Here is a 26912-nt window from a genome sequence, read left to right as displayed (position 1 = left end):
GTTCCTTGTACATGCTGCGCAAATCATTGGAAACCTCGTCGTGATGGCTCTATCATTCGTCGCTGCCAGTCAAGTGTTCCCCCGCCTTAACGGAGCTCGACGCTGAGCCTCAGGAGCCTCGACCAAAGGAAATTTATCCCTAACCAACACTCCTCCGTAGTATACGACACCCTTCCAACAGACTATTGCTGCTCCCAATAGCAATTGGCCCACTGCGACCCTGATCGACGTTGGCCCCCATGCAATTCTCTGCTGCCTGAGGGAATCTCTTTGTCTCGGATATCTCCAACACTAGTCGGACAGGGATATAGACCAATGTGATGCGTTTCTCATTCCACGGTGCTGAGGCCAGATCGTCGTTCAAAGAGCTGCGGGGCCTGAACTGGCTAGATTTTACGAGATGAATACCTCATACGTGGCTGCATGGGCGATGCATTTCTTTGAATGCGAACAGATCGCCAACTCAGGATTCTGGACTGGGTAATTGCGAGCGTGATGAGGGTGCTTTGGAGCAGTCCGCGAGGTATAAAAGACCCTTGAACTCGGCGCCTCCTCTTCCATCCATCCATCATCCAACTCCGGAACTTCTCTTCTGTCCACAACCAACTCTACAGCTTTTCTATCTGCTTACCAAGCAACCTTCCTATCCAATCCAACCCAACCCGTCGATCTATCACTCACCATGAAACTCCTCACCCATCTAACCCTCTCCGCCCCCCTCACCCTCTCCCTCCTCTCCATCGCAACAGCCCAATACTCCGGAACCATAACGACCGAAAACAGAGGCTCATGCCCAATCCCGCTGCAATCCGGCGACCAGACCGCGTTCTCCTGGTCCCCGCACGCCGGCGACACCTGCCTCGAGATCCCGCAGGAGCCCTACTACTCCGAACACTACCACGCGTCTCTGGTGGGCTACGCCGAGCTCCCTGACGCAAAGGCCCCACTGTACTTTGGCGCGTGTACGACTGCGGAGTGTGATGAGTGTACACTTGTTGATGTTAAGAGACGGACGGATCGGCCCGGGACTGCTGAGAGTGAGTGTGTGGAGTTTACGCAGGGTGAGAGGTTTTTGTTTGTGGGGGGTGTTGAGAAGGGGGAGCTTTGAGCTTTGAGCTGTGAAATCTGGAAGTTTAGTATTTGGGCATCATCTCGGGATGTACCTAGCTTGTTGTGATACTGCGGTGTGATTTTCTGCTGGTTATATACAGAGTAGGTACCTGCTATAGTCGGGGACTGCGGATTGATAGCTTGCCGCGGTGGTGGTGGAGTCTGGATCTTGATCCGAATGTATTTAGCCTGATTGCGATGTTCTGGTGGCGTGATACCATATCTGCTGCTCGTCGCGTATACGTATCGGTATCCATAGTTGAATTTCCGGACCGCGCAACGGCGGGCGGAAATGGCTCAGCCTAGCGCGAATAATGAGTCAACGTTCCAGAAGCCAAGTATATATATACCATACCTACCAGGTCCTGACTGGATCAATTGACACTTGCACACCTCAATTCCCCAGCCCACCATCTCCAATCCATTCAAAATGACTATAATCGCAACCCGCTCCCGAACCCCCGAAATCCCACCAGCAACACCCCCCAGCCGGCCCGTCCTCACCGGCCGAACCGTAACACTCACCGCACTCCACCCCTCGCATGCCCCAGAACTATTCCCCCTGGTGAACAACGACACGCCCGACCAACAAGCGCTATGGACATACATCCCCGACGGGCCTTACGATGAGCTGCCGCACCTGGAAAGCGACCTAAGCGCGAAGAGCGCATCGAGCGATCCGCTTTTCTTCGCGATCCTCGACAATCGCTCGGCCGGACAAAAACCCGTGGGATATGTCGCGCTGATGAGTATATCCGTCGACCATCGCCGGCTCGAGATTGGACACGTGATGTTCTCGAAAGCGCTGCAGAAGACGACGGGCGCGACGGAGACGATCTTTTTGTTGATGAAATACGCCTTTGATACACTCGGCTTCCGTCGCGTGGAGTGGAAGTGCAATAACCTCAACGAAGGGTCCAAGCGCGCGGCGCTGCGATTGGGATTCCAGTATGAGGGGTTGTTCCGACAGCATATGGTCGTCAAGGGGAAGAACCGCGATACGGCGTGGTTTTCGATTGTGGATGGGGAGTGGAAGGAGAGTGTGAAGGAGGTGTTGGAGACGTGGTTGGACGAGGGGAATTTCGATGGCGATGGGAAGCAGATTAAGGGAATGGAGGAGATTAGGGAACAGGTGAAGATTAGGCTGTAGGAGGAGCTGGGGGGGTTAGAGGAGTTGAGGAGGAAAATGGCGCTGTGATGTGTATTCAATGGCTAGAAATAGATGGCAATGGTCTTGATATCCTGCATAGCTGTGCATTTGCATAAATCGTGTATATCTCAACAAGGAGCAGAACACGCGAAAAAGCATCAAAAATTGCACTGGATTACCTCACGATGAAAACACCACCGATCATCCTCAGCCCCGAGAAAAGCCAAGCCTCCAGCCTCCAGCTCCCGCCGCCAACCTCGGACCACGACGCCCACCAAAAAGCAGCCAGAGAAACGCAGGATAGATCTGCAAAACCACAGAGTCAGAGACAATGACGTTCCCAGTCTTCCCACCCCTCCACAGTTGCACTACGGCTTGTGAATGTGATCGACCCAAGATGCAGATCCGCCGCGGCTGCGCAGCCAGACAGGTTTATCGTGACACAGACTCGGTCGGTTTATTTTCGCTTTTCGCACAGATGCTTTTAGTTCGTCGAGCGCCGCCTGCGCCTTTCGCTCGGAGCGCGCGGCTAAGATGATGTGTGCTGGGTTATGCTGTAATAGTTGGCGAATGGTCTCTTTACCCAGGCCGGCGTTTCCTAGACTTTTCGTCAATCACAATTCAATGTGAATAAAACTTTCGATACGATACTCACCCCCAGTAACAAGCACAACCTTCCCCCCTAAATCGGGGATATCGCGCTCCGGCCGAAAACTGACGCCGCCGAGATAATTCGTCGGGTTGAGGTTCGCGAATGCGAACGAGGCCATTGCTGTGATGAACATTTCGCTTACAACTTGACCGTTTTATGGTGCGTCGCAGATACGATCAAATAAGGGGCGAGGGAATGCCGGCTATTTATCTGCATCTCCCTGATGCGAATACAACATTAACATGGCTCCCACTGGACCTCTCCTCAACTACATCCGTCCGCGACGCCGCAGCATCGTTCAAAGCGCAATCCCACCGGCTGGACATCCTCATCCTAAACGCCGGTGTCATGTCGCTGCCCCCCGGCGAAACAGACCTCGGCCACGAGATCCAGCTCGGAACGAATCACACTGGACATTTCCTACTCACGACGCTCCTCCTGCCCACACTCCTCCGGACGGCAGAGGAGGAGCCCGACTCCGACGTCCGCGTCGTCTCGCTCTCGTCAATCGGACATAACCTCGCGCCCTCATTTGACACAATCCTCGACCAGGAAAGGCTGAAACGGTGCAACACGCACGCGCGCTATGGTGCGAGTAAGGTTGCAAACATCCTCTTCGCGGCGGAGCTCGCGCGCCGATACCCTTCCATCACATCCGTCTCCGTACACCCGGGGCTCATCGCAACGGATCTATACGGCCCGATCGGGAGGCGGAATCCCGTTGCAGCGCTGGGGAGTAGAGTGCTGGGTGCTGTGGGGACGCAGGTTGATGCGGGGGCAAGGAATCAGCTTTGGGCGGCTGCTGGGGCGAAGAAGGATGAGCTGGTTAATGGGGCGTATTATGTGCCTGTCGGTATTTGTAAGGGGTTTAATCGGTATGTAAGGAGTGAGGAGATGGGGAGGGAGTTGTGGGAGTGGAGTGAGAGGGAGGTTAGGAAGGGAAACGCAAGGCTGTAAACTGACTATATCTTGGTCGAGATCTTGAGTTTGGATACTTGGAGTTGGTAATGCTTGGTTGGGTAGTAAATGTAATCTTTGGATCCTTATCTCAGATCGTAGACGAGTGGTGACGCCATGGCGACTGGGAACTCTGGGTGGCCACGTTCGCCACGCAAAGCATAATCCCACAGCAGCTCAAATACCCCGGCGCTTCCCCGCATCGCTCCTTGTTGAACATTATCCTCGTAGAAAATACCATCCTAGAACCTACTACTCTTCATGATACCTACCACATTACCCCATTGAACCCAGCAACAACCATGTCCAAAGGCCCGTATCCCTACCCCTCCAGCACCTACCTACACACATCCCATCCATAACTTCACTTCAGTTCAGCCTGCTAATACGTCTCCCAATTACAGCCAATCCAAATCCCACTCATTCCAACGTCAACCCAAATCCTCCCACCATCAACCCGACAACCCTCCACGCAGAGAGCAAAGAATCCTTCACCGAGCACCAGAGCTTCTTCGAGCGCACACTCCAGCCTCATCACCACCACGAGGCGCAACAACAAGAGAAACCCGTCCTCGAGCGCCGCGAGAGCCAGGAGGACATTGAGATCGCGATCCCCGCTCAGCCGCAGCATCATCGCCGGAGGTCTTCGACGCTGCAAAGGCTCAAGGAGTATATGCGCAATGAGGAGGAACTCGATGAGGCGGGGAAGATTTATGCCAAGTTGATGTAGGGGTTTGTGGATTGCAGGGGAAAGGGAAACCGAAAAGCGAAAAGCTAGGTTCTTTCTCTTCTTCAAATTGTATATTATGAGGCTCTGTATAACTAGTATGTTTGTATGTTTCCTCAGCTACCAGTTCTAATAGAGTAATCTAGTTTGTTTTTCTTTTTTTGCCTTTTTTTATTGCTCTTTCTAGGATTATAGCTTCTCTTTCTATTCTTTTTATTGCATTTTATTGGGTGCTACCCTGGGGATGAGAGCATTTGAGAACAAACTCGGAGGCTTTGTATAGAATGTCTCCGGGCCAATCAGCCCCACAGCAGCCGCTCGCAAGGTCCCTATCCCGATCGACTTGTCCGCTATACTTGGCGAATCTATAGAAAGCGTCACAATCCGGAGACATATCGCAGACATATCGCACACTTTCATCATAAGTCCATGAACCCACGAACACAGAGGTATAAATACCCCCTCAATCCACACGACTCCAACAACCATGAACTTGACAATCCCCCTTCTTACCATGTCCCTCGCAACAAACCTAACAACAACCCTCTTCGACGCCCTAATCATCGGCGCCGGCCCAGGCGGCCTCTCCGTCGCAACAGGCCTCGCCCGCCAACTCCACACAGCCGTCGTCTTCGATTCAGGTGTCTACCGCAATGCGCGCGCAACGCACATGCACAATGTCCTTGGGTGGGACCACGTCAATCCCGCGGAGCTGCGCGCGAAGGGGAAGGCTGATTTGCTGGCGCGGTATGCGACAGTGCAGTTCCAGAATGAGACGGTTGAGAGCGTGCGGAGGATGAAGACTGAAAGCAGTCTCTTTGAGGCTGTTGATGGCAAGGGGAATAAGTGGTATGGGCGCAAGGTTGTTCTTGCAACTGGGGTGAAAGATGTCATGTTGGATATTGAGGGTTTTGAGGAGTGTTGGGGGAGGAATATGTATGTTGCTTTTACCTTCCCGTCAAAGGGTCTTCGGATCTTGTACTGACAAAATGACAGCTTCCACTGCCTCTTCTGCGACGGCTACGAAGAGCGCGGCCAGAAAAGCGTCGGATTCCTCGCCATGGGACCCATTGTCAAGATGGGTCGCGGTGCGCATCTTGCGCGCATGGCGCTTCGCCTTTCGGAGAGCGTCACTGCGTATACGAACGGCAACGAGGCAGTCGCTACTGAACTGAAAGACCAGCTTGCGGGGCTCAACGTCGTCATCGATAACCGGCCCATAGCCCGCTTCGAAAAGATGTCCGAGGGCGCAAAGGTGCGCGTGCATTTCGATGATAATGAGTCGAAGGAGGAGGGGTTCTTGGTGCGTTTCTTTACTTCCCTATCTCTTTCCCCCTTGATCGGACAATCGCTAACTGAGGGCCAGGTCTACGCCCCCGAAACAAAGATAAACGCCCCCTTCGCCACTCAACTCTCCCTAAAGATGACACAGGGTGGGGACATTGAGGTAAACCAACCGTTCTTCGAAACGAGTATGCCCGGCGTGTTTGCCGTGGGGGATATCGCTGGTCCTATCAAGGCGGTTACGCCTGCGATTTACTCGGGGACGATGGTCGCGGGGGGGTTGGTTGGGCAGTTGCAGGCGGAGCAGGCGCCGGAGCTTGTAGGGGAAGCGAGTTTGTGATAGTTACCTAGGGTGATATGGGCTGGGAAGTGAACCTTTTTGGGAAGGAATGACCGTGGCACAACGGTTGGTCTTGGTTAGGAAGGAGCAACCTGGAGAGTTGGTCTTGATCGGGAAGGTACGGTTACAGGCGGGGTTGGTGAGGAAGGAACGACTGGGGTTTGTATATACTCTGTAGATCTGCCTATTTTCAGAGACTGTGATAACTGCTGTCAATGTACCGTATCGCGCGATATCCGAGCACTACTAATGAGCTCAATTCCACTTTCCGTTGATGCCATACTGATAGTACTAGCGAGATCTACCACCCCCTCGTAGGCTCCGGCGTCTCAGCCGCAACACCCCCCTGCGGTACAGCCTCCGCGAAAAATGCCTCCTCCGTCGGGACAGCAGTCTGCGTAACCGTAACCGTCTCCGCATCCAGCGCAACCATCGTCACAGGCGGGATATACCAATCGCGATCGCAAACCGTCCAGCCCGGATCAATCTGCCTCACTTCCTCGGGGAGCAGGAGCCACGGCGTATAATCGTCGCGGATAATCGTGCACGTGTCGTCGTCGTTCAGCGGGCACTGCTCGCCGCCTCGGAACTGCGGCCAGGGGATTAGAGATTGTGTGTATTCGCCGATTTCCTGGGGCATGAACTCGGCGAAGTTGAAGGGGTATGCAGTCCCGTATGTTGGGTATTTCGCGTTGCGGTGGTGGCGGACGGAGGAAAGGGTTGAAGGATCCATGCTGATGACCTGGTCGAAGTGGTCGACGCCGCATTGAAACCCCGCGTGGCCGCGCCGGTTGCTCCAGGCGTAGATTGTCGTGAAGGAGAGGTAGGCGGTTGGCGAGACGAAGGTTGCGCCGTCGACGATTGCCGTGCTGGGTCCCGTCGCTGGGACGGTCGTTCCGTTCTGCAGGCAGAGGTCGCCGTTGGCGGTGGTCACGGGCCAGTAGAAGAGTGTTGCTGTGCCAGGGAGGAAGTGGCAGTTCGAGCACGGGTTTTCCTCGGGGTACTCGCGCGCCGGGGTCGGGCAGTCGTAGGGTGGGATTGGGCTGTTGGTGTCGCCGGGTGTGGTGGTCGGGTTTGCGCTGCGGTATGCGCTCGAGAGGCTTGAGTAGGTTTGCCAGATTGTGATGCAGTCGGTTGTTTCCAGAGGGCAGGTTGGTGAGGGCGGAGGGGGCTCGCGGTAGAATGTTTCGGTTTCGGTGAATGTGCTGTAGCCGGTCACGCATTCGCCGTCGCCCGGGTAGTACCGTGTGACGGTTTCGCGGGGACCGAGGGCACGGGGCACGCCATCGCACAGAGTTGTCAGGGATCCGGTGTGTGTGTCGGACCATGCTTCGAGCGAGACGGACGTGCGGCAGGCGCCCTCGCTCGTTGCATAGGATCCCAGAGAAGTGCTAGACGAAGTTGGTCCTAGAGACCACAGGCCGCTGGAACGGCCGGACCACTCAATCCACCCGGCGTTGCAGGAGACCACAGAAGCTTTAGGGCCAGTTGTAGGACCGTAGTAGTAATTTGTGGAGGTTGGCCAGAAGATGGTCGTGTTGAGAGTGATGAGCCACTGCTCGCTGGTGATGGCTATTAAAGTCAGATCTGCCTGTCCCGCAAGTCTCTAGGGAAATACCATCATCTTGGCCGGCAACGAGGCCGAAAAGCAATGCGAAGAACAACATGGCGACGATGCTGACAACAAGAGGGGTACATCGCGGGAACCAGCGCTGATCTTATACCGTACCTAGGTACCGGGGTATGAATGTTCTCGACTCGGTCTGAAACTGCAGACTGGGTACCTGACTCGCCCCATTGGACAGCCACCGGGGCTTCTGCAGAGATCCCGCAGATGCGCTGCAACGGCGCCCTTGGCGAGCAACAAGATTGGCCTCTGGCCGATCCGCGTGAGACAATCGCAAACAATTCTGCATGAGGGTTCGGATCGCAGTCCTGACAGAGGCTATGTTTGTGACGCGCTGTGCGTCCGTTCGTGTTGAGGCAGGGTCCGAGATGTTGCACCAATCAGACGAGTGAGGAGTGCATGGCATTGCATAGCATATGGAATGTTTGCTTCTTTTGGAGCGGGGTATGGAGTCTGGACATTTATTCTGCTGCTATTTACAACAACGTATGATCAGGTCAGATTTTGTCTAGTCTCGTCGCAGCATCCTGGATCGCGTCCGCCACGGCTTGCGGCTGGCTGAGCATGGCGAAATGCCCGCCGTCGACAGTGTATGTCCGCACCACCCCTTCGCCGGGAATTCCGGCGATCTTTTGCTGCGCGAAGAGCGGGAAGCCCATGTCGCGAGCACACAAGATGTAGCTGGTCGGTACGTCGTGGTAAGCAGCGTATGTCAGCTGAGTGTGCATAGCTTCCGGTGCATGAGGCACTATTTCGGCGAGGTACTTTGAGGCAGCCTCATCGTCGAGATCGCCGTAGAACATTTCCCTCGGGTTCTTGGGATACATTTTGCCATCCTATATGGTCAGCATCCCCATCCTTGTCCCAAGAGCTCGACTAACCTTCAATGTCATGAAAGAATCCAATCCATCCGGCAAAAACGTCGCGACACTTCCTCCAGCCGGAACCAGGAATGCCGCAATGTAAACAAGCCCGACGACCCCACCTTGCTTGCCCTGCGCAGCAAGGTCCTTGCGAGCGAAGCCTTTCACACACTCCGTGCCTGGGATGCCGGCGTATGAGTGCATGACAATGATGACTTCCTTGCCCTCCGCCACCAGGCTGGTAAGGTACGTTTCCTGGACGTGTCGAGCGTCATCATAGGCAGTGGTCGATGATGGTCCGCCGGCAGAAGGCAGAGTGATGGCCTCAGCCTCGTATCCCTGCTCTCGGAGTATCTTGGCGACAGGCTCGAAGGTGCTACCTCGGTGCCAGGCGCCTGGGATGAGGAGTATCGTTGGTTGCTCGGCCACCATGGTCTCGAGTGATGTTGAGGAGCTCGATCGAAAACTGTGACATTCAGATAAGCTCGATGTCGCAAGCATGCATTATATGTCCGTCTGTGGTGCCCTGCATGGAGTCAGAACGGAGAGATTCATGTTCCCGAATCGTGCATCACGCGCTGGGGGCCAAATGTCGGGTGTCGGCATCGCAGCGTCGCAGCCCTCAGATGGAATTCGACAGAATGTTCAAAGGAAGCTATAAACGCTGCCCTTTTCATGTTGAACAAAGACGTCGGACGCAGTGCGAATTTCTGTTTATCTTGTCTCACGGCATGGTTTCTCGTCGAACCGGTGTTGCTGATCTGGATGAAATGTGTTGGGCGTATGGCATGACGCGCGAGTCAGTTGAGATGGCCCCAGCAATCGTGGCGCCGGACAGATTCATTGTCTTTCTCCGCTCAAGTACGATTCTTGGCGTCATGGTGCCTGTACCATGTCATCCATGAATCATTGAAATCAGATACTCATAAGGCTGGACGATGGACAAATTAAAAGCTTGGTTGGAATCGAGTGACCAGTCGCGCTTTGTTCTGCTCGGATGCGTTTTTCGTCCGCTCGTGCGAAACTCGGAAATCCTCGGACCTCAGTTGGACCGAACGCTGGTCGGCGATTTCCACCCCCGACTCGCCGACAGCCTTTTGATCGGAGACGGACTCGGAGGCTTAACGCCTGAATCTCTTTGAGAATTAGCTGAAACAAGAGAGGCCACCTGAGTCACTCTGCATAGAGGTGCGTTGTCCGAGTCATACTGCAGGAAGCCTCAATGTATGGCTGGCTGTTGTGTTGAGTCGCTTATGTTAGGGATATGTGTCCAGGGTTCCGGAAAGGTTCCACATAAATATGTTGCGGGAGTGTTTGCGACATATCTCTTACCGATTGGAAGGGAAGATCGGAGAGAAGGATGGAAAAAGAGTTGGACGGGAGTGGTATTAAGTATTAGGTCATCGCTATCTATACATGCTAAAGTCTATGGCTGTGAAACGCTCACGGAATGATTTCGGAGAGAAAATTTAGGGCTGTGCCTTGGGCTCTGCCTTGGGCTCTGTCTGAGGCTCGGGGCTGGCCATTGTCACATCGGACGCTTCGCTCTGCGTGCGACTGTAGTCGCCATGCTTGGTCGAGCCATTCGGAATGTGGAAACGCTTGTCGATGCGGCTAAAGGTCAACAGGCACAGGATGAGGATCTCGAGCATAAAGTTGAAGACGTAGAAGCACGACTTGGAATGGTACCAGGCCGGGTCAGAAAGCTGCCGCGGGGCGCTCCAGTTGGCACCAGCCTTGAAGCCTGCGACCAGGATGCACATGCAGCTCGAGAGTGTCACGATGATGATCTTGGCCATCATACTACCCTCGCCAAATGTCTCTTCGTCCGTACGTCGTGGTAAGAACACCGCGGCGGCGATGTGAACGAGGGGAACGCAGGTGAAGATGAGGAGGTATGTCATGGCGGCCAGCTGTACATCACGACAGGATGAGCGGACGTCGGGGTTCTGGGTGTAGACTTGGACCACAGTTGCGGTGATGACCATGACCAGCGCTCCGGGGATCAGGTAGTATAGAACCTTGGTGCCGATCCGCGGAATCGGATGCCATCCAATCTGTGGTTGTTTGGCGCGGAGAATACGTTGGGAGAGGATCACGTTGATGATGTATATCAACAGGATGCCAGCGTTCACGAAGATATTCGCTGCTATGGCGAGGCGGACGTTGTGTTGTCGATTTGCCCATACGATGCGCAGGATGAGAGTGGTTATCCGAGCCATAGAGAAACCAAACAGCATGCCGGATAGAAGGAACTTGTGGTTTCTTCGGTTGTTCTTCTGGAGGATCGTCATGTTGACCACAGCGAAGCAGATGTAGAGGACGAGGAAGACGGCGCAGATCGGAGTATCGATGTCGTTACTGGGTAGGCCGCCAAGACCTGCAGTGGTCGAGGGGTATGGACCGCCTCGTTTTTGGAGGGAGGAGAGCATGGTGATGGTGCGTTCTGACCGTGGGAGAGATCGAAAAGCGTTGAAGAGTCGATTTCAGGAACGGTAGACTGTTAAGTGTTGTTGTTTGCTGAAGTTCCTAAGGTCGTACCGTGCGCGGTCTATATATTCTGACAGTAACACGGAGGTCGGCGTTTGCAAGCTGCGACGCTGAGCTAAAACTCATTCGGCGTATAAGAGCAGATCAGACAAGGGTAAGAGGCGCAGGGACTCCAAGCCAATGACGGATAGGGGCAACACGAAGAAATTCAAAGACTAAGCCTCAAGTATCCAACGGCGGCCGGGGGCCAACGATCACGCTGCCCAATCTGGAAAGCGCCGACGGACGGCTCACGTGGTCCGGCGGCCGCGGAACACTATTTCGTCCGGTCGCATCCCCGCGATTCCATGATTTCCAACACAGCGCACTGCGCATGCCACAGCGCCCACGCCGCGTGCCTTACATCATCGAATCTCGCGTCTCACATCGCGTCTGCTGCCATTCTCCAGTCCACACCGCGCTTGACCTCTCTAGGCGACCTGTGCTATCCTCCACGTGGGCCTCATGATTGCACAACAGTCCCCTCCCGCCGTCCGGAAGGGCACCAAGAGTTGCACGGAGTGTACGTCCCTCACCCGCATTTTGGCGGAACTCTCTTCAACCCTTAGCCTAATTCCATGTAGGCAGGAGGCGCAAGGTTCGCTGTGTTCGAATCCCCGAGGATGCACCTACGTGTCGGCAATGCGTCGAGCGCAACACTTCATGTCTCGCACAGACATCGAGTTCACGACCGCGACAGGCGCAGCGCCTACCTTCGCGATATCGAATTGCGCAGCTCGAATCGCAAGTCCACCGTCTGACCAGAATAGTCAGTGGTATTGAAGTCAAGCTCGGGGGCAACTCGTCGCTTAATATAGAGCAAGCCGTTGACCAGTCGCCTGCCTCGGATGATTCCGACGGAGAATCCACCAACTCGGAAGGCTTGATTGCCGAGGAGCCCGCCCACCTTCGCTCACTTTTCCAGAATGACCTGATCAGCCTTGACGCCCACCAAAAACATGAGGATCTTCTGGAGCGACGGGCAAAGGCCTCCGCTGCTTTGCGCGAAAGCGTGCGACCAGCTCTGCAGAAGTTGATACCATCCAAGCAAGAGACTGCGGAGATGTTGGTCGTCACTTACGACTGGCTGCAAATGATATCCACAATGCTACCTCAGCCCTCCTCCCCCAGCTCACAACAAGCACTGCTTGAGCGCTACGATGAGATGTGTCAACCAGAAGTTGATGTCGTTGCTCTAGCTTCTTGGCTCCTGGCGGTCGCTATAACGGCCCAGCAGATTCCCCATGAAAACAACAACGCGCCGTCTCCATCTCTAAGCTCTCAAAGACGCATGGCCTTTTCTCGCGCCGTATCGGATGCTGTTGAAAGTTTGGTACTTAGCCACGACCGTCTAGTGGGTACTATTTCCGGCCTTGGGCTGGGTTTACACTTTGTTCGTCTGTAAGTTTGGCAAACCAACTTCCCCGATAATAGCTGTCATTGTCATTGTCATTTGCATATCGTTATTGCCGAAGAAAACCGTCTGAATTTATTCCATAACAGCCTGATGGGACGCGGAAATCCGCAGAGAGGCTGGCTGAAATTGCGGCACTTCATTGCACTCGCCGAGCTAATGGGGTTACCCAAGGCCGCGCAAGCAGCACGACTAAGGAAAGCCAATGGGACGCTCGATGAAGAGACTGCAAAAAAGGCACAGCTATGGGAGCTGATGTGCACCATTGATCGAATGGCGGGGATGTTCCTCAACCTACCTCCATACACGCGACGGTTCTCCCTATTGGCGCCCCCGTCTATCTTGGTGGATGGTGTTGTGCAACCATCCATATATCTCAGCCGGATCATGGACATCGCGCCCAAGACTTATGATCTCGATGACCTGAGTGGGACACAAGGGTCGACGACAAAGCTGTACACAGCTGCTTTGGAAGTCGCCCGCGAAGCACGAGAACTGGCCGGCGAGGCTCCCAAATCCTGGTGGAAAGTCGATATGGCCGATGATCTAAAACCAGACCACATTGTTCAGTTCTTCCACTACTGTACGCTCATGAAGGCGCATCTTCCGATTGCTCTGCGACAAGAGAAAAGTGAAGAATACCTCTACAGTCGCCTGGCCTGCATTGACGCGTGTGAGTCAGTTGCCCAGAGGTATCAATTCATACGCCGCAAACTTCCCTCTGGATTCTTCACTCTCCGGATGCTCGACCTTCAGGCCTTTACAGCAGTGGTGCTTCTGCTTCTTACATCTCACACGTGCCCATCCCCCGATCGCCATAGTTTTCAAATCGATAAAGCTCGCTTGGAAGGCGTAGTAAACCAAGTCCTCCAGCTCATGGAAGAAAAGTCGAAGGAGGGTGCGGGCTCGGATTTCGCACAACGCGGTGCTGATACAATTCGCTCTCTTCGGGATCTCCTCCAACAGGAGGAACGCGGCGCCGGTCCCGTGAAGGAGCTGGCGGCCAATGTGCCACTGATCGGGAAAATCCGCGTCCGTCGCAACGTACAAACAACGCAGACTTTCAATACGCAGACCCAGGTACCATCTCATCCGGTCCACCAGTCTACTGATTGGAATCCCGAGCAGCAAGTTGTGCCTGTGTATAATCCCCAACTTGGCGCGGGCGTCTACATGCAAGATTCCATGGTGGCTGCACCTGTAGGGCCTGAGTTCCAGTGGGACCACCTGTCGTGGTCGATTGAGGACTCGAGTGAGAACATGTTTGATGATGCCATCATGACCGATGGATTTGACCAGGCCGCCATGTGGCAGAACATGTACCAAAACTTCCCTTTCAGTTAGGCCGTGGTTGTCCATGATTATGTCGAGACCCCGCCGCCCACGGTTAAGCGACGATAGATACCCACTACCTAAAGCACCTCGACTATATTGCAAATATGCTCTTCTTGATCACGTATTCGACATCTCGTCCTTATTCGTGGGTGCACTCTTCGCCAAGTGCCGGCGTTTGGGCCGAAGCACAGATCTCCAGCTGGACTATAGCCGAACCCCACAAGCACCACGAGTCACGACCTTCTCCAATTTCGAATCCCCATGGCCATTGGCGAAAAATTCGGTTCCCCCGCCCGGGGAATCGCGCAATTCTCTGTTTCCATTAATAATGGATTCATGTCGCAAAACATTTAAAACAAACAACCTCAGTCCTCGCGATCCTCGATTTCCAAGGCCGATTTAGAATGTCGTCAATTTCCCGAGCCGACGCCACCTCCGAAAACGAGCGAACGGGAGCAGACAATCGAGCCGAAAAGTCGCCCAGCATTCAGGAACAAGCGCCTCTGCAGAAGCCTATTCCGAATGGCGGCTTGGAAGCATGGACCGCCGTCGCAGCCGTGTTTGGTGTCTTTGTAAACTCTTGGTACGTCTACTAAAGAGATATAAGAAGAATTCTCGCGAAAGCGGCCTAACTCTGGTGCAGGGGCTTGATCAGTACATACGGAGCTTTTCAAGAGTTCTACCAGACTGTACTACTACCCGATGAGTCGCCTTCCGCCATCTCATGGGTCGGCAGTATTCAGGCCACGCTGGTTGTCATGGTGGGCATCATCACGGGACCGTTGGTTGACTTGGGACATCTTCGACCCTTGATCATCTCTGGCAACTTTCTCGTCGTTTTCGGCATGATGATGACGAGCCTGGCTACAGAATACTATCAAGTTCTTCTGGCTCAAGGGTTTTGTGTCGGCATCGGTGGCGGTATCGCGTACATTCCTGCGCTCGTGGTGATTTCTACTTATTTTACGACCAAGCGGCCCATCGCCATCGGCTGCGCATCGATCGGGTCGAGTGTTGGAAGTGTTGTCTTTCCGATCATGTTTCGCCAACTCCAGCCAAAGATCGGATTTCCATGGACCGTTCGCTGCATCGGATTTATCAACCTCTTCCTTGCAATCTTTACATGTGTCGTTTTGTGTCGCCGACCGGGTGAGAAAGTCGGCGCGCGGAGCCTGATCGAAAAGAAAGCATTCAAGGACCTCCCATTTATGCTCTTTTCTGTTTCCTTGACCTGCGTAATGCTTGCCTACTGGATTCCTCTGTTCTACGTCGCCTCCTACGCGCGTACGGTTTTGGAGACGACCCGGAGTCTCTCCTTTTATATGGTTGCCATAATCAACGGCGCATCAGCGTTCGGGCGAACAGTTCCGTATCTGCTTGGATCACGAGTGAAGCCTATCGGCATTCTCATATGCTCTGTGGCAGGATCCGCACTCGCAATGTTCACCTGGATTCCCGCCACGAACACACCTGGGTTCATAGTTTGGTCTTGCTACTGGGGGTTCCTGACCGGAGTGCTGGTAACAGGGCCGACGTCAATCATCTCGCACCCGGCGCTTTGTCCAGATATGAAGATGCTTGGAACGCGGATGGGTATGATGTGGGGAATCAGTTCGTTTGGATCGCTCGCCGGGACACCTATTGCCGGGGCGCTGGTGGACTTGTCGGACGCGCAGTTCTTGCGTGCGCAGATTTTCGCTGGGTGTTTGATGCTTGGCGCTGTTGTTCTCCAGATCTGGCCGACTCTTGTTGTCATTCGCTATGATCGGAAGCATCGGAGTTCCTCATAGCTCGAGCTCGCTAGTTCTCGCCCTTGTATGGAAAGCGGTGTAGCTTCTAAGATTCCATTTGTCGCATCTCCGCAATTTATATCCGTTGCCTGCACAAAATGTGCTTAACACACGGCTGCCACATGCATACGGTGATCGCAACCCATGATTGTAGCGCACTCAATAATAATTTATTAACCAGTACGTCTGATCAAACAACCCAAAGGTTCCCAATCACGCTGATGAGTTTGCGTGCTTACCAATGCAGATGGCTGCTTATACCGACTGCCTTCTGCACAGCTGAGACGCTGATCCAAGCAGAACTTGTCCTTTTTAGCCGCTTTGGGAGTAGCTGCAGCCTTTAGTGCTTACTTTTGCTCGGAAGCCTTTGCAAATTAGTTGCATGCTCTGCCTGCGGCTCAGAAGCGTTTTACGATTGGCCCGTGATTCGTGATTTTCCCATTGATGTATAAGCTGATTAAGCCAATTTCTAATAACCCCGAAGGCTGCTTTGAAATGCATGAGGCATATAAACGATGCTTCTACTCCAGTATTCGAGAGTTCAATCGATACACATAGTCCAGAGGCTACGAAATCGAGAGTGCAAGGGACAATATGAGGTTTACCTGGGTGAAATTGCTCACCCTAAACTGCCTATTCCAGGCTGGGCAGGGAAGTCCGGTACACTCAAAGGATGAGTACCACCTGAAGCCATTTCATATCGACCTTTCGTCGAAGGTGCCTCGAATGCTTGACCAGATCCGACGCACTGAGTTGCCTGAGAAGCCAATCTACGTCAACACGGGGACCGCGCAGGGAATCAGCCTGAGCGATCTCAGGGCGTTCCGAAACCAATGGCTCACCCGCTTCGACTGGAAGCACGAGCAAAAAGAACTGAATGAGTAAGTCGGACACCTTGAACTTCCCCCAGGGTTACAATGATGGACATACTAAACCAGGTGACCGCAGATTCAACCACTACACAGCCCAAATTGAAGGCCTAGAGATCCACTTTATCCACGCAAAGAGCAAAGCACCAGATGCCATCCCTCTCCTCCTCCTCCACGGCTGGCCGGGCTCATTCCTCGAATTCGTCCCAATAATCAACAAGCTCACCGAGAAGGCCACCACAGCAGCCGGGAAGAAGGTGTCCTTCGACGTCATCGTGCCCTCCCTCCCGGGTTACGCTTTCTCCTCCGTTCCGCCGGTCGAATGGACAATCGCTGATACTGCCCGTGTGTTTGATACCCTCCTAACAAAGGTTCTTGGTTACGACACGTACGCGACGTTTGGGACGGATTGGGGTGCCGGCGTCGCGTACAGTTTGTACGGCCAGTTCAACACCACTGTTCGTGCGGCGCATCTAGCCTTCTTGCCCTTCTCTCCTTTGAGTACGGAACAGCTGGCCGCGGAGAACATCACTCTCTCGCCCCTGGAGGAATACGAGCAGGCGAATGCAGAGGAGTGGACGCGTTCCGGGGAGGGGTATTTTGTTGAGCAGACTACGAAGGTATGTCGCTGACCACCCAAGGTAGTCATCCACTGGACTAGCTGTGCTAACTGTTGCATGTAGCCCAATACGATTGGCCTCGCGCTCCACGACAATCCCGTGGGCCAACTCGCCTGGATTGGAGAGAAATTTCTCAACTGCAAGTCAAGCCCAACAGATCCAACGCCCACGCCCATTACATAGCAAAACTCCCATCTAACCAATATTCGTGCATAGGGTCTGACACCAACGCCGGCCGCGCGCCTTCAACCTTAACCCACAACGAAATCCTCCGCAGCGTCTCGCTGTACTACCTAACCGAATCTTTCGCTTCGTCCGTGCTCACCTACGCCCAGAACCCCAATGGTTTTGCGACGGTGTATACGAAGGCCAACACCGATGCGCCGCTGCTCTTCAGTGCGTTCAAGTATAATGTTGGATTCTGGCCGCCGGCTGTCGTTGCCAAAGTGGGAAATTTGGTGAAGTATACTAGTATGTTTCCCTCTTCCTGTTGTGTTGCTTCCTCGTTGTTTGAGTTGGACGTCATCTTAGTAGTAGTCAATATGTGGGACAGTGACTGACTTGGATGGTGTGTTCTTAGATCATGAGTCCGGCGGCCATTTCCCTGGCATTGATAATCCACCTGCTCTTCTGGCAGATCTGCGCGAGATTGCGAGCTATTGGAAGGATTAGGATTCTTGGAGAGGATAATATACAGGGTATTATTCAATAAAGGGTGGCTATGGCCTGGCTTAAGAGGTGACCTCACCTACTGAAGGCTGTTGAAAATGATGAGCTGGTATAGCAGAGGGCTTCTGTGCCATTCAACAAGGACCAGTCTACTCTTCGGATGTATTGTTATGGAAGGAGCGAAGAACTGCTCGTCCTCTCGCTCGGAAGCTCTTCTTCACACAGCATCCTCTTGTTATTGTTGTCTCGATTCCGGTGGCAGTTTATTAGAACTTCACTCCTTCGTGTCCCTTCAAGTCAAATTGCGCGGTTCTATTCTACTTTGCCGCTTTGTGAATAGAATTCGCGGGACAAACCTTGTGTTGAGTCACCGGCTCTATTCCATCAGAATCTGCGTTCACAAAGTTTTCCACTGCCTTTCCGCCCTTCTCTTCTTCCAACTTCCGGAACCCATCGACATCTCTCATCTCTCCCTCTCAAAATAATACCCTTCTCACTCCGAGTTTTCATCTACAACTATCATCATGGGTCTTCCCGGATCACCTGCATCTCCTCGAAAGAGGCGGATGATCCTTCGTGAGTCCAAGGACACAGAGGGAGAGCTCAGCATTGAAGATTACCTTGTGCGCTGTGACCCATACGGCACCACCACCGCTAAACTCGCCTTGCCCTACCCCCTCACATGCGCCCCGGCCAATCCCACCATCGTTGGTCAAGTACATGCGTGCAAGGATGAGATCCTCCGAGTTCTCGATGAAGATGGCTTTCCGACCGGGGGCTATAACCTGCATTTCCGGGTTCAAGATGTCTCCAAGCCCGAGTACCCACTCGGAGATCGGCCACAAACTACCCTCCGCCTCATTTATCTACGTGTCTCTTCCGTCCCCAGGAGGCTGGGCCCAACCAAGGACAGCATCGCCCGCATTCTTCGTCAAAACGGGATTGTGGGGGTCGAGGTCGAGATCGTTTTCTTCGACAAATGCTTCAGGCCGTCCTTGTTTAGCATTATGAGCACTGACCCGGCAGTGAGGGCGTACGGCACTGCGAGAAGGGACATCCTTGCCCTTGTGAAAAGGAGACTTGGTCGGGAATGGTCCATTCTCACGCTATTCGGAATGGGCCTCGACAAACCGAAGAGTACGCCGACGATTGTAATCTTCGTGAATCCCTTCACAGCCCATGACTGGGCAGACCTCGCCCTGCAGATCCGACTTCTGCTGCCACACGCTGACCCGGTGGCGCTCAAGATGGAGGTGGAGTTCATCCCTGGGCGCATTACAGCCTACAACCCCGCTGATGCGAGCAATTCCCCGCCTGGAAATGCGGTTTCTTTCGCTACCAGGATGCGTGCAGACGGTGTGCCATCGGCGGGGGCCTCCATAGCGGTGCTCCCAGAGGGTGGTGGCGGCTGGCTCGGCCCATTTGTGACCCTGGACCTGGCGAGAAGCGGCATAGAGGAGCGCTCACTTGTTATCACGCTGTCCGTCCTCCGTATGTGGCCAGCGCTGAGCAATTGGAGACCGCAAATCGCCATGGGAGTTCCCCATTCTCGCCACATCAAACAGAGTACGATATCTCTTTCTACGCGCCCCGAGACGCCGAAGCGACTGTCTGCTTTTGTTTCTTTTAGCTCTGGCAGTCCCAATTGAATACAGAGCGCCTGGTCCTCCTGAAAGCACAGTGAGGAATCTCTCGTTATCAGCTAGCATCTACAATCATTTTCCTAGACATGCCAGACATGCCAGACATGCTTCGCTCTATAGTTGGCATTAGTGGCACATCGTCTTGCCAAATAGCGTAGTCATTTGTAAGACCTTCTTCAGATCATACCCGAAGTTCAAATACCCCGTCCTGAGTCTCCGCAAAAGCGCAGCCTACTTTAATGATAATGATCATGTTCCCCAAGATCCCTCTTAGCACTCCGCTCCCCCAACCACGACCCATCCTCCTCCGCCGCCTTCCTCAACCGCCTCGTAACCCCATCCATATCAAGCCCCAGCACATCCTCAATATACCTCGGGATCTCCGTATTATCCCAACCCCCGGCAAGATCCGCCTGGAGGGCCCGACGCTTCCGCCCAGCCGCATATCCATGAAGCGTGACGTCGACCGAGGTATGGCCGCCCGTCGACCAGTCGACGCCTGCGCGCGACGAGAGTAGCGCGGCGACGCCGGAGCCGATGCTCGATGCGTTCAGGATCCCATCGACCTCGTCGTCGGAGATATCCGCCAGCCCGGCGAGCGGGAGGATCTCGGAAACGAGGAATTCGCGTTGTGCCTCGGACCCCTCAGGACGCTCACCATCCCACATCTCCTGCAGGAACGCCCGGGAATGCGTAACGTCTTGCAACGGCAGCGGATCGTATCCATTCAACGTCAACCCGCCCGTCTCGTGATCCGCCGCAGAAAGCAGAATCGTGTCCGGGTGTTTGTCGATCCACTCGCGCACCCACGCGATGACGTCGTTGTACATGATTGTCTCGACGGCGTGGTTTGCGGGGTCGTTGTCGTGCCCGCCGTGGTCGATGCGCGCGGCTTCGATCATCAGGAAGAAGCCCTTGCGTCCGCGGCGGGTTGCGCGGTGCAACGTGTTGATGGCGGTTTGGGACATTTCGAGGAGGGAGGGTTCGTCTTGCACGACGCGCCGGTCGATTTCGTAGCGCATGCTTCCTGTAATCGATTAGAGCTTTTCTTCAGTGGAAGTTGGTATGCACCACTTGCCATCATTGAAAAGACCGAGGAGTGGGAGCCCGGTCCGGCCGAGACCCTTGTCGAGAGCGTTGAACTCCTTGCGGGTGGTTACAACGGTGAAGTCTTGCTCCGCGGCGTACTCGAGCAGGTTGAGGTCGTCGGACCGACAAGAGCCCTCGGTGGTGTTGGGCGAGAAGTTGCAGCGGCCACCTCCGAGAAGGAGGTCGACCATCCGGCCAAGTGGGTGGCTGTAGCCCAGCTCTTGCTCGGCGATCAGAGGCTGGGAGCCGCGGTTCGCGACGTGGGCGGCGTAGACTACGACGTATCAGCATATCGCGTTGAAGCAGAAGCGAAATGTGATTTTTTTTACCTGCAGGAGTGGCATCGCTAATCGATGTAGTAGAGACAAGCCCTGTCTTCAGCCCTCCAAGCTTCGCTGCCTCGAGGATAGAACCGACAGGCAGGCCCTCGGGCGTCACAGAGATGGCGCCGTTGTAGGACTTGTGCCCGGCAGCGAACGCTGTGCCGGAGGCAGCAGAATCGGTGATCATGCTGCTGGCCGAGTGGGTGCGGACACGGCCGATGGCCTTGATAGACGTTAGCACTGGGTGACTAAGGTTGAGATCGGGGCGCACCAACCAGGTCGTCTACGGCCAGCTCACGGATTTGCGGGTTGCTACCGGTTGTACCACTCTCAACAAGCGAAACGAGGTCGCGGGCCATATTCTGCGAGGCAGGGCCGTAGCCGTCAGGGACAATGTAGATGACATTCTTTGCTTGGACGGTGGCTGCCACTGCAGTCTGGAGCAGGGCTGTGCCTGCGATGAGGGTCGAAAGGACGTGCATTTTTGCCGCTTCGCTCAAGGAGATGATTCTATCCAATACCTTTCCTCATGCCACGAGTGGGGGATTCAGGTCTTATTTGTATTCCCTACAATTTGGAGTAATACCTGTGCATTATACTTTCGGCTCTCCAGCATCGACGACGTAGTATCCATAATGGATCAGGCCATCTTGTCCCTTCCCTGTAACAAGGGCTACATTGCAGCTATCCGTCGCCATTCAAGCGAGGTTACGATCTACGGGTTTACACTCCGCTGCCTGCACCCACGTGCTTGAACATGCATCTGTATCAGGCCCTGCCAAGCCCTGGCGGAGATTTGAACGCGGGCTACAGGGCAGTGGTCTGACTAAGATGCTAAGCGATCAGGAAGCGAGGGTTGGCGTCAAATGGAATCCCAGGAACCGATATTGGTCTTGTTATCTGTTGCCGGCATGATAAGATCCATTGCACGGAGCTCATGAATCAGAAGATCTCAGTTTGGCACATTGTCACCGTTACTCCACCAGCCAAGAAACCCCCTCATCTCAAGGACTTGGCTTCATATGGAGTAATATCCGGCGGCCTTGGCAGACTACTGTCTAGCAGGCTTTTGCCGTTGTGCGATCCGGACCAGCCGTGACTGGACAGAGTAGATAACAAGTTGAGTCGGCCGAAGTGGTTGCATAGATCCGAAGTCATGGGATATGGGTAATAATAATGTCGGCGTGGTTGAGCGTTTAGAAGCCAGATCCGAGTAAGATCTCTAGTCAATCCGGACGGACAGGTTGCAGGTCTGTCCGTAGGGCTGCAGTGCCCCTTGCATTGGCTCTCCAGGATGGCCAGTTGTGAATTCCTACTGTTAGATTCAACACATTGTCTCATCGTCGCGTAGAGCTGTAAGCAACTATTCCCCGACAGCACACCATGGAGCCAAGGACAAATACCGTAACAATAACGGCCTTGCGAAGGCTTATGTCAGGGAATAGTAGACAAGGAAGAGAAGTACTGAGCTAGTCTAGTTAGGCTTCTCGCGTTTCGCAGGGCAGGTGGTTCTACAGAGCCCTAATTTGACTGTACAGATGGGAATGCAAGGAAGTGGCGTTGACTTTAGTTTCTCGTTTTGGATTCAAACCCCTGTTGTCTCCTCCGCACAATCCTAAAGGGCATATCAAGCCAAGAAGACTCATCTACACTTGTAGTTGTCCGTTCCATACCCTCCACCGACATTTGAGGCGAGATACCCACAACAAACTCTGGGACGCGAATGGGCAACAGCGGCTTGACAAAGGGCCTCGCGTCAAGATTTTGGGGATACCATTTGGCCATTTTATGCGTAAGGGATACGCGCAGTGCCCGAAGTCTGGACATCTTCTTCAGTGCAGGGCATGCGCGCTTCCAGCCCTTGAGGTTCTGGTGCAAAGGGAAGACTTGGAGGAAGAGGCGCTAGTGCGGATCGATGCGAGTCTCTGCGGGATCATGATTCGTGGAAGTATATTCAAGACGCGCTGGTCCATGTGGAAAGAGGTCTTTTGGTAGATGATCTGTTTGCGTGATGAGTACATCAGGGTAGTTCCTCGAGTGGCCAAGTCATTATCCTGGCAAATCAGCAGCCATGATATTGCCGACCATGCAACCCTCAAGGCCACTTCTCGAACTCGACAGAACAAGCCCCATCGTGACAAGATGGCTTCTTCGTCTTCTTCCTGTGTACCAGTGCCACGGATCCGTCCCGCTCATCCTCCTGCGTAAGACGCCCCCGACACTCAGGGGCGACGCTTTGTGGTGCCAACTTGCCCTGCAACCCCCAAGCCAATATAACCTTCTCCCCGATTAAATACCAGCAGCCCGTCGCGATCTGGAGCCGGTTCTTCCCCGTGCTCAAGTCCCTTTCGAACTCCAATCTCTCCGTGGGCCCGCACTCTCCAGTCTCTGCGCGGAACGAGAACTCCAGTCTCCGCAAGCGTGGCATTCTCCGTGCGGCACGGCCCATGGATGAATACATCTCGTCCGCCGCGTCTCGTCTCATTATCTCCCGGTATCCGTAGTGTCCTGTGTCATAATCCCAGCCTTGATCCGGGTCGGCTTCAAGCTCCTCGAGCGATATATGGTGCCATTTGCCGGCGTCGTTGTCGAGGATCCATTTTCCTAGAGTTGTAAGTACGGGGAGAGAGGAGAAGAAGGGAGCGCATCGGAGCGCAGCAAGGGAAAAGGACGGTAACATACCATCAGCTGTATACGGAGGGACTCCCAAGACAACGAGCTCTTCTAGCTTCGGCCAATGGAGAGACGCCGAGTCGTAATCCTCTTCCTCAGGGCCAGGCCAGAATAATGCACTACTGATTCGAACAAACTCGAGTTTCAGTTTCCGCAGTCTCGTACTAAGAGTTCGAAAGCCGATCGATAGCTCGTCCAGGCCGCGTGGGCTAAGATAGTTCGCAGCGTTGGTTGCGGGATTGCGTGCCAACTCTCGGGTAGAGTCTATCTCGTATTTGAATTTTTCCGCCGATTCCGGTACCAGCGAGAGGTGGTCGGTCAAATCTGGAAAAAGAGGTCAATAAGTCGCAGCACAATAGTTGGCAGTGAACAAGAGCGGGAGGAAATACCTTGTCTCTGCGCCACCAAAGCCCGCAGCGATTCTGTTAGAACCAATCCGCCCTCCCCGCCATAAATACGCCGCACGTTAGGAAACCGAGTCAACAAGAGGAAGAAGGCCGATGGCCGATGATCGCTGTCTTCAGGATCGTACACTCCAAAGGAGGTTATGTACGGCAGAGTGGGCAACTCCCTGACAGAATTCTCCGTCAGACGTGGCGGATACGCCGCGAAACCCTTCTGCCAGAGCTGGTCGAGAGTCATATCCTCCCACTCCGCCCTCGTCACATCCTCCGGTTGTGGTTCGTGCTCAATACGCTCGTCGCCGTCCAGTCGAAGGGACAGCCGCATACTCGCGTTCTGGTCTTTCCATGAAGCAAGGAGGTTAAACAGGTCGAGGAGATATTTGTGGTGCTGCTCATCATACCACTCCGCATACCGGTTCGCTTGCTCGATATGATCATCTTGCTCATCCTTCTTCCCCCAATTATAGCATCCAAGATTAGGCCACATGGAAATTAAATGCCGAATATAGCCAGCCCGCGCGCAGCGGTATGCATCGCCAGATGTCCACTCCTTCAGCTGTGCGAGTGAGATGCTCGTGTTGAGTGCAACTTCCTGCCAGAGGAGGCGCTCGACGGCGACCTGCCATTGCCGTGCGACGACCGCGTACGGGAGGATTTTGCATTTCTTATACGGATGGAATCTGCTTTCTTCTGATATTCGGATGTACTCGACAATCTGCTGGACTATTTCGGCAGGAAAATGGACCATCTTGCAGTGGGTTGGGGGATTGTCGAGGTTGAAGGATCGGTTGTGCTGTTGGAGAAAAAGAAAACCAACAAAAGACCCACCGCGCTTGGCACCTGCAAATGGGGGCGGACAGAAGCGGATCAAGTAGCTGGACTAAATCCTGATATCAATAGATTGTGACTTGCAGTTTTCCCTTAATCATCTGCATTGCTGACAGTATTGGCTTTCTGACTTCGAGTAATTGACCAAAGACCTATCATTTGTTCAAAACCGGTTTGATCACGTTCAACAGAAAGAGCCAACTTGGAAATTCTTCGCTTGCTGCATGGCTGCTGTCTTCTCCGCAAGCAGCACGGAGGTGAGGTGCTCTTTGCGCGCGCCAGGAGGGTGTTTAGGTATCAGAGGGTATCAACAACAGTTGTCGGCGAATCGCCAGTCGCGTCTTGAGCCGCGTGCGCTCAAAATACCTTGGCTTCATCTTTCTTTGATGTAAGGGATCGTCCATCGGGACCAACAAACCTGTACAAGGCAAAGGCCTGCCCCTAAGACAGATCAATGCAAACCCCATACTCGCCCAACATCTTGGCCACAACCACAAATCCTCCCATAGCCGGAGCAGCCAGCGGAATGACCACAGCAAGCCAATACGTCAACCAAGCAGTCATAGACAGCTCCCTCGCCGAGAACGCCCTGTCAAACGTAGATATCGCCATGAAAATTCCCGTTGCTCCAATCCAGGCCCAGAGTCCGCCAACAGTTCCAACCGCCAGCCAAGCCATCGTAAATCCGCGCTCAAGCATAGAGCTCCTCCCCGCGGAAAAATGCGACAGCGCACCCACAATTGCAAGCGGGGGAAGTGAAAGAAGGAATCCACCCAACTCTAGCAGGTCGAGATTAGTTTGGTCTTTCTGCAAGTCAACTTGGTCCAGATCAAGACACCCGACCTCTCCGGTGATCAGAGCGCCATGTGCTTCGGCTTGGTTCATGAGCGATGTTCGGACCATGTATATGGCAGGATATTCTGGCGTGATGCAGGTTGCTATCAGATTGATAATGGACATGTAGGCGTAGGGTGCGACTGTTAGTCCAAACGCGGCATACCCATATTGATCGATTTGGTTGCCACGCGCACGGTAGATAGTTATGGTTGCCCAGATGGCCTGGGCTAAGCTGATAATGGCCTTTGGAATATTGTACGAGGCTGCTAGGTCCCCTGTGTCTCTTTCTGCTTTGTTCTGTAGCACATTCCTCGGCTCGTTCTCTTGCATATTCTCGGGAATATTCTCTGCCGCGCTCTGCAGCATGTTCTCTGGCAAGCTTGCCATTGTACCCTCCGATTCGTTTCCTGAAAGGTGTGATGTCACGTTCTGCAGGCTGTTTTCGGCCTGATTTTCCCTGGCGATATCTGGTGTGCTGTCTGTCGGATCTACCCCGCCTCCTACCTCAACGTCTTCGACCATCTTCCCCCGAAACAACAACTCGGACGAAGCAGGAACGTACGCGTAGGCATAACCCTCTGGAAGGTCATGTTGACCATGGATATTTGCCAGCTGATAAACAAGCGAAATATGCTTCATCCACTGATACTTGGTGTAATCAATAATAATATCATCCCCTTTCTCATGGAGGCACGTTTTCACAACCATACACAACGCCCTAGCAGCAGCAGCTTGATTCAGCGGATTTCGCATTCGAAATGCCGGACGTCTGATGAAGATTTCGACTGCCCGAAAAATGCCACTTGATGGTGCAAGGAGCGCCCCAATTGCGCTAAATACGGTTTCTGTGGTGGTCTGCCCCGGCACGGCAATGACGGTCGTAGCATGGGCAAGATAGTTGGTGAAGAAGAAGAAGATGTATTCGTACCATCGCGGGGGCGTACAGAGGAGTTGTGGATCGCCATGGCTAGTTGAGCCTGCCGGCACACTGATGATAAGGTTCATGGCTGGTTCTGGGACAGAGGAAGGAGAAGCGGGGAAAGCAGTGGGATTTGAAGCACCCCTTTTTATTGTTTGTTTTTTGCTTCTCGTCAAGTCACTGCTGCTATGCCACTGCTGTGGCGACTCGAGTAGGTCAATTCTGTCCTCCAGCATGGTCTTGGCTACCGGGAACAGCTT

The 26912-nt window shown here is 53.9% G+C and overlaps 15 protein-coding genes across 15 annotated transcripts; 8 read left to right on the top strand and 7 right to left on the bottom strand.

Annotated features, from left to right (window-relative positions):
• Window positions 1-274: 274 nt before the first annotated feature.
• On the top strand, window positions 275-1407 carry BJX68DRAFT_244284 (uncharacterized protein). The gene has a single exon (XM_071041284.1). It carries the CDS (start codon window positions 683-685, stop codon window positions 1106-1108), a length of 426 nt encoding a protein of 141 aa, XP_070895432.1. The 5' UTR covers window positions 275-682; the 3' UTR covers window positions 1109-1407.
• Window positions 1408-1466: 59 nt separating this feature from the next.
• Window positions 1467-2429, top strand: BJX68DRAFT_244283 (GNAT family N-acetyltransferase). The gene has a single exon (XM_071041283.1). It carries the CDS (start codon window positions 1541-1543, stop codon window positions 2258-2260), a length of 720 nt encoding a protein of 239 aa, XP_070895431.1. The 5' UTR covers window positions 1467-1540; the 3' UTR covers window positions 2261-2429.
• Window position 2430: 1 nt separating this feature from the next.
• Window positions 2431-4048, top strand: BJX68DRAFT_244282 (uncharacterized protein). Its single transcript, XM_071041282.1, has one exon. The coding sequence runs from the start codon at window positions 3069-3071 to the stop codon at window positions 3867-3869; it is 801 nt and encodes a 266-aa protein (XP_070895429.1). The 5' UTR covers window positions 2431-3068; the 3' UTR covers window positions 3870-4048.
• Window positions 2629-3030, bottom strand: BJX68DRAFT_270388 (uncharacterized protein; the record flags this gene model as incomplete). Its single annotated transcript, XM_071046636.1, has 2 exons — window positions 2629-2858; window positions 2916-3030. 2 exons carry the CDS (start codon window positions 3028-3030, stop codon window positions 2629-2631), a joined length of 345 nt encoding a protein of 114 aa, XP_070895430.1.
• A 15-nt stretch (window positions 4049-4063) lies between the features above and the next one.
• Window positions 4064-4711, top strand: BJX68DRAFT_244281 (uncharacterized protein; the record flags this gene model as incomplete). Its single annotated transcript, XM_071041281.1, has 2 exons — window positions 4064-4181; window positions 4274-4711. Coding segments are annotated over exons 1-2 (331 nt in total), but the record flags the coding sequence as incomplete, so codon positions are not given.
• A 372-nt stretch (window positions 4712-5083) lies between these two features.
• Window positions 5084-6220, top strand: gliT (thioredoxin reductase gliT; the record flags this gene model as incomplete). The annotated part of the gene is made up of 3 exons (XM_071046635.1): window positions 5084-5532; window positions 5593-5899; window positions 5963-6220. The coding sequence occupies 3 exons, from the start codon at window positions 5084-5086 to the stop codon at window positions 6218-6220; spliced, it is 1014 nt and encodes a 337-aa protein (XP_070895427.1).
• A 150-nt stretch (window positions 6221-6370) lies between these two features.
• On the bottom strand, window positions 6371-8115 carry BJX68DRAFT_157907 (uncharacterized protein). The gene is made up of 2 exons (XM_071036798.1): window positions 7839-8115; window positions 6371-7792 (listed from the first exon to the last, which is right to left on the bottom strand). The coding sequence occupies exons 1-2, from the start codon at window positions 7885-7887 to the stop codon at window positions 6522-6524; spliced, it is 1320 nt and encodes a 439-aa protein (XP_070895426.1). The 5' UTR covers window positions 7888-8115; the 3' UTR covers window positions 6371-6521.
• A 229-nt stretch (window positions 8116-8344) lies between these two features.
• BJX68DRAFT_270384 (alpha/beta hydrolase) lies at window positions 8345-9142 on the bottom strand (the record flags this gene model as incomplete). Its single annotated transcript, XM_071046634.1, has 2 exons — window positions 8345-8683; window positions 8729-9142. 2 exons carry the CDS (start codon window positions 9140-9142, stop codon window positions 8345-8347), a joined length of 753 nt encoding a protein of 250 aa, XP_070895425.1.
• Window positions 9143-10072: 930 nt separating this feature from the next.
• BJX68DRAFT_244276 (uncharacterized protein) lies at window positions 10073-11363 on the bottom strand. Its single transcript, XM_071041280.1, has one exon. The coding sequence runs from the start codon at window positions 11140-11142 to the stop codon at window positions 10180-10182; it is 963 nt and encodes a 320-aa protein (XP_070895424.1). The 5' UTR covers window positions 11143-11363; the 3' UTR covers window positions 10073-10179.
• Window positions 11364-11704: 341 nt separating this feature from the next.
• Window positions 11705-15778, top strand: BJX68DRAFT_257590 (major facilitator superfamily domain-containing protein; the record flags this gene model as incomplete). The annotated part of the gene is made up of 5 exons (XM_071043376.1): window positions 11705-11762; window positions 11824-12640; window positions 12743-13992; window positions 14412-14571; window positions 14632-15778. The coding sequence occupies 5 exons, from the start codon at window positions 11705-11707 to the stop codon at window positions 15776-15778; spliced, it is 3432 nt and encodes a 1143-aa protein (XP_070895423.1).
• A 594-nt stretch (window positions 15779-16372) lies between these two features.
• On the top strand, window positions 16373-17939 carry BJX68DRAFT_257589 (epoxide hydrolase family protein; the record flags this gene model as incomplete). The annotated part of the gene is made up of 5 exons (XM_071043375.1): window positions 16373-16659; window positions 16727-17267; window positions 17331-17406; window positions 17484-17738; window positions 17848-17939. The coding sequence occupies 5 exons, from the start codon at window positions 16373-16375 to the stop codon at window positions 17937-17939; spliced, it is 1251 nt and encodes a 416-aa protein (XP_070895422.1).
• A 261-nt stretch (window positions 17940-18200) lies between these two features.
• On the top strand, window positions 18201-19783 carry BJX68DRAFT_157822 (uncharacterized protein). Its single transcript, XM_071036797.1, has one exon. It carries the CDS (start codon window positions 18461-18463, stop codon window positions 19583-19585), a length of 1125 nt encoding a protein of 374 aa, XP_070895421.1. The 5' UTR covers window positions 18201-18460; the 3' UTR covers window positions 19586-19783.
• Window positions 19784-19815: 32 nt separating this feature from the next.
• BJX68DRAFT_278138 (alkaline phosphatase) lies at window positions 19816-21473 on the bottom strand (the record flags this gene model as incomplete). The annotated part of the gene is made up of 4 exons (XM_071048474.1): window positions 19816-20602; window positions 20654-20942; window positions 20998-21214; window positions 21267-21473. The coding sequence occupies 4 exons, from the start codon at window positions 21471-21473 to the stop codon at window positions 19816-19818; spliced, it is 1500 nt and encodes a 499-aa protein (XP_070895420.1).
• Window positions 21474-22952: 1479 nt separating this feature from the next.
• BJX68DRAFT_157804 (uncharacterized protein) lies at window positions 22953-25076 on the bottom strand. Its single transcript, XM_071036796.1, has 3 exons — window positions 24054-25076; window positions 23674-23988; window positions 22953-23595 (listed from the first exon to the last, which is right to left on the bottom strand). Exons 1-3 carry the CDS (start codon window positions 24814-24816, stop codon window positions 23087-23089), a joined length of 1587 nt encoding a protein of 528 aa, XP_070895419.1. The 5' UTR covers window positions 24817-25076; the 3' UTR covers window positions 22953-23086.
• Window positions 25077-25337: 261 nt separating this feature from the next.
• On the bottom strand, window positions 25338-26738 carry BJX68DRAFT_270376 (uncharacterized protein; the record flags this gene model as incomplete). The annotated part of the gene is made up of 1 exon (XM_071046633.1): window positions 25338-26738. The coding sequence occupies one exon, from the start codon at window positions 26736-26738 to the stop codon at window positions 25338-25340; it is 1401 nt and encodes a 466-aa protein (XP_070895418.1).
• Window positions 26739-26912: the final 174 nt, after the last annotated feature.

This window comes from Aspergillus pseudodeflectus (genome assembly GCF_044049435.1).
Source record: "Aspergillus pseudodeflectus strain CBS 756.74 chromosome Unknown BJX68scaffold_48, whole genome shotgun sequence".
Taxonomy (NCBI): domain Eukaryota; kingdom Fungi; phylum Ascomycota; class Eurotiomycetes; order Eurotiales; family Aspergillaceae; genus Aspergillus; species Aspergillus pseudodeflectus.
The sequence above is the reverse complement of the archived record's forward strand: the minus strand, read 5'-3'. Positions and strand labels throughout refer to the sequence as shown.

Excerpts from the sequence above, each read along its gene's own strand:
- BJX68DRAFT_244284 (XM_071041284.1), top strand. The coding sequence starts at position 683 with ATGAAACTCCTCACCCATCTAACCCTCTCCGCCCCCCTCACCCTCTCC.
- BJX68DRAFT_244283 (XM_071041283.1), top strand. The coding sequence starts at position 1,541 with ATGACTATAATCGCAACCCGCTCCCGAACCCCCGAAATCCCACCAGCA.
- BJX68DRAFT_244282 (XM_071041282.1), top strand. The coding sequence starts at position 3,069 with ATGGTGCGTCGCAGATACGATCAAATAAGGGGCGAGGGAATGCCGGCT.
- BJX68DRAFT_157907 (XM_071036798.1), bottom strand. The coding sequence starts at position 7,887 with ATGTTGTTCTTCGCATTGCTTTTCGGCCTCGTTGCCGGCCAAGATGAT. Across the intron at positions 7,793-7,838 it reads CGTTGCCGGCCAAGATGATG|CCATCACCAGCGAGCAGTGG; the intron begins GTATTTCCCTAG and ends TGACTTTAATAG.
- BJX68DRAFT_244276 (XM_071041280.1), bottom strand. The coding sequence starts at position 11,142 with ATGCTCTCCTCCCTCCAAAAACGAGGCGGTCCATACCCCTCGACCACT.
- BJX68DRAFT_157822 (XM_071036797.1), top strand. The coding sequence starts at position 18,461 with ATGGGTCTTCCCGGATCACCTGCATCTCCTCGAAAGAGGCGGATGATC.
- BJX68DRAFT_157804 (XM_071036796.1), bottom strand. The coding sequence starts at position 24,816 with ATGGTCCATTTTCCTGCCGAAATAGTCCAGCAGATTGTCGAGTACATC. Across the intron at positions 23,989-24,053 it reads TTTGGTGGCGCAGAGACAAG|ATTTGACCGACCACCTCTCG; the intron begins GTATTTCCTCCC and ends CTCTTTTTCCAG. Across the intron at positions 23,596-23,673 it reads CCCTCCGTATACAGCTGATG|GAAAATGGATCCTCGACAAC; the intron begins GTATGTTACCGT and ends TTACAACTCTAG.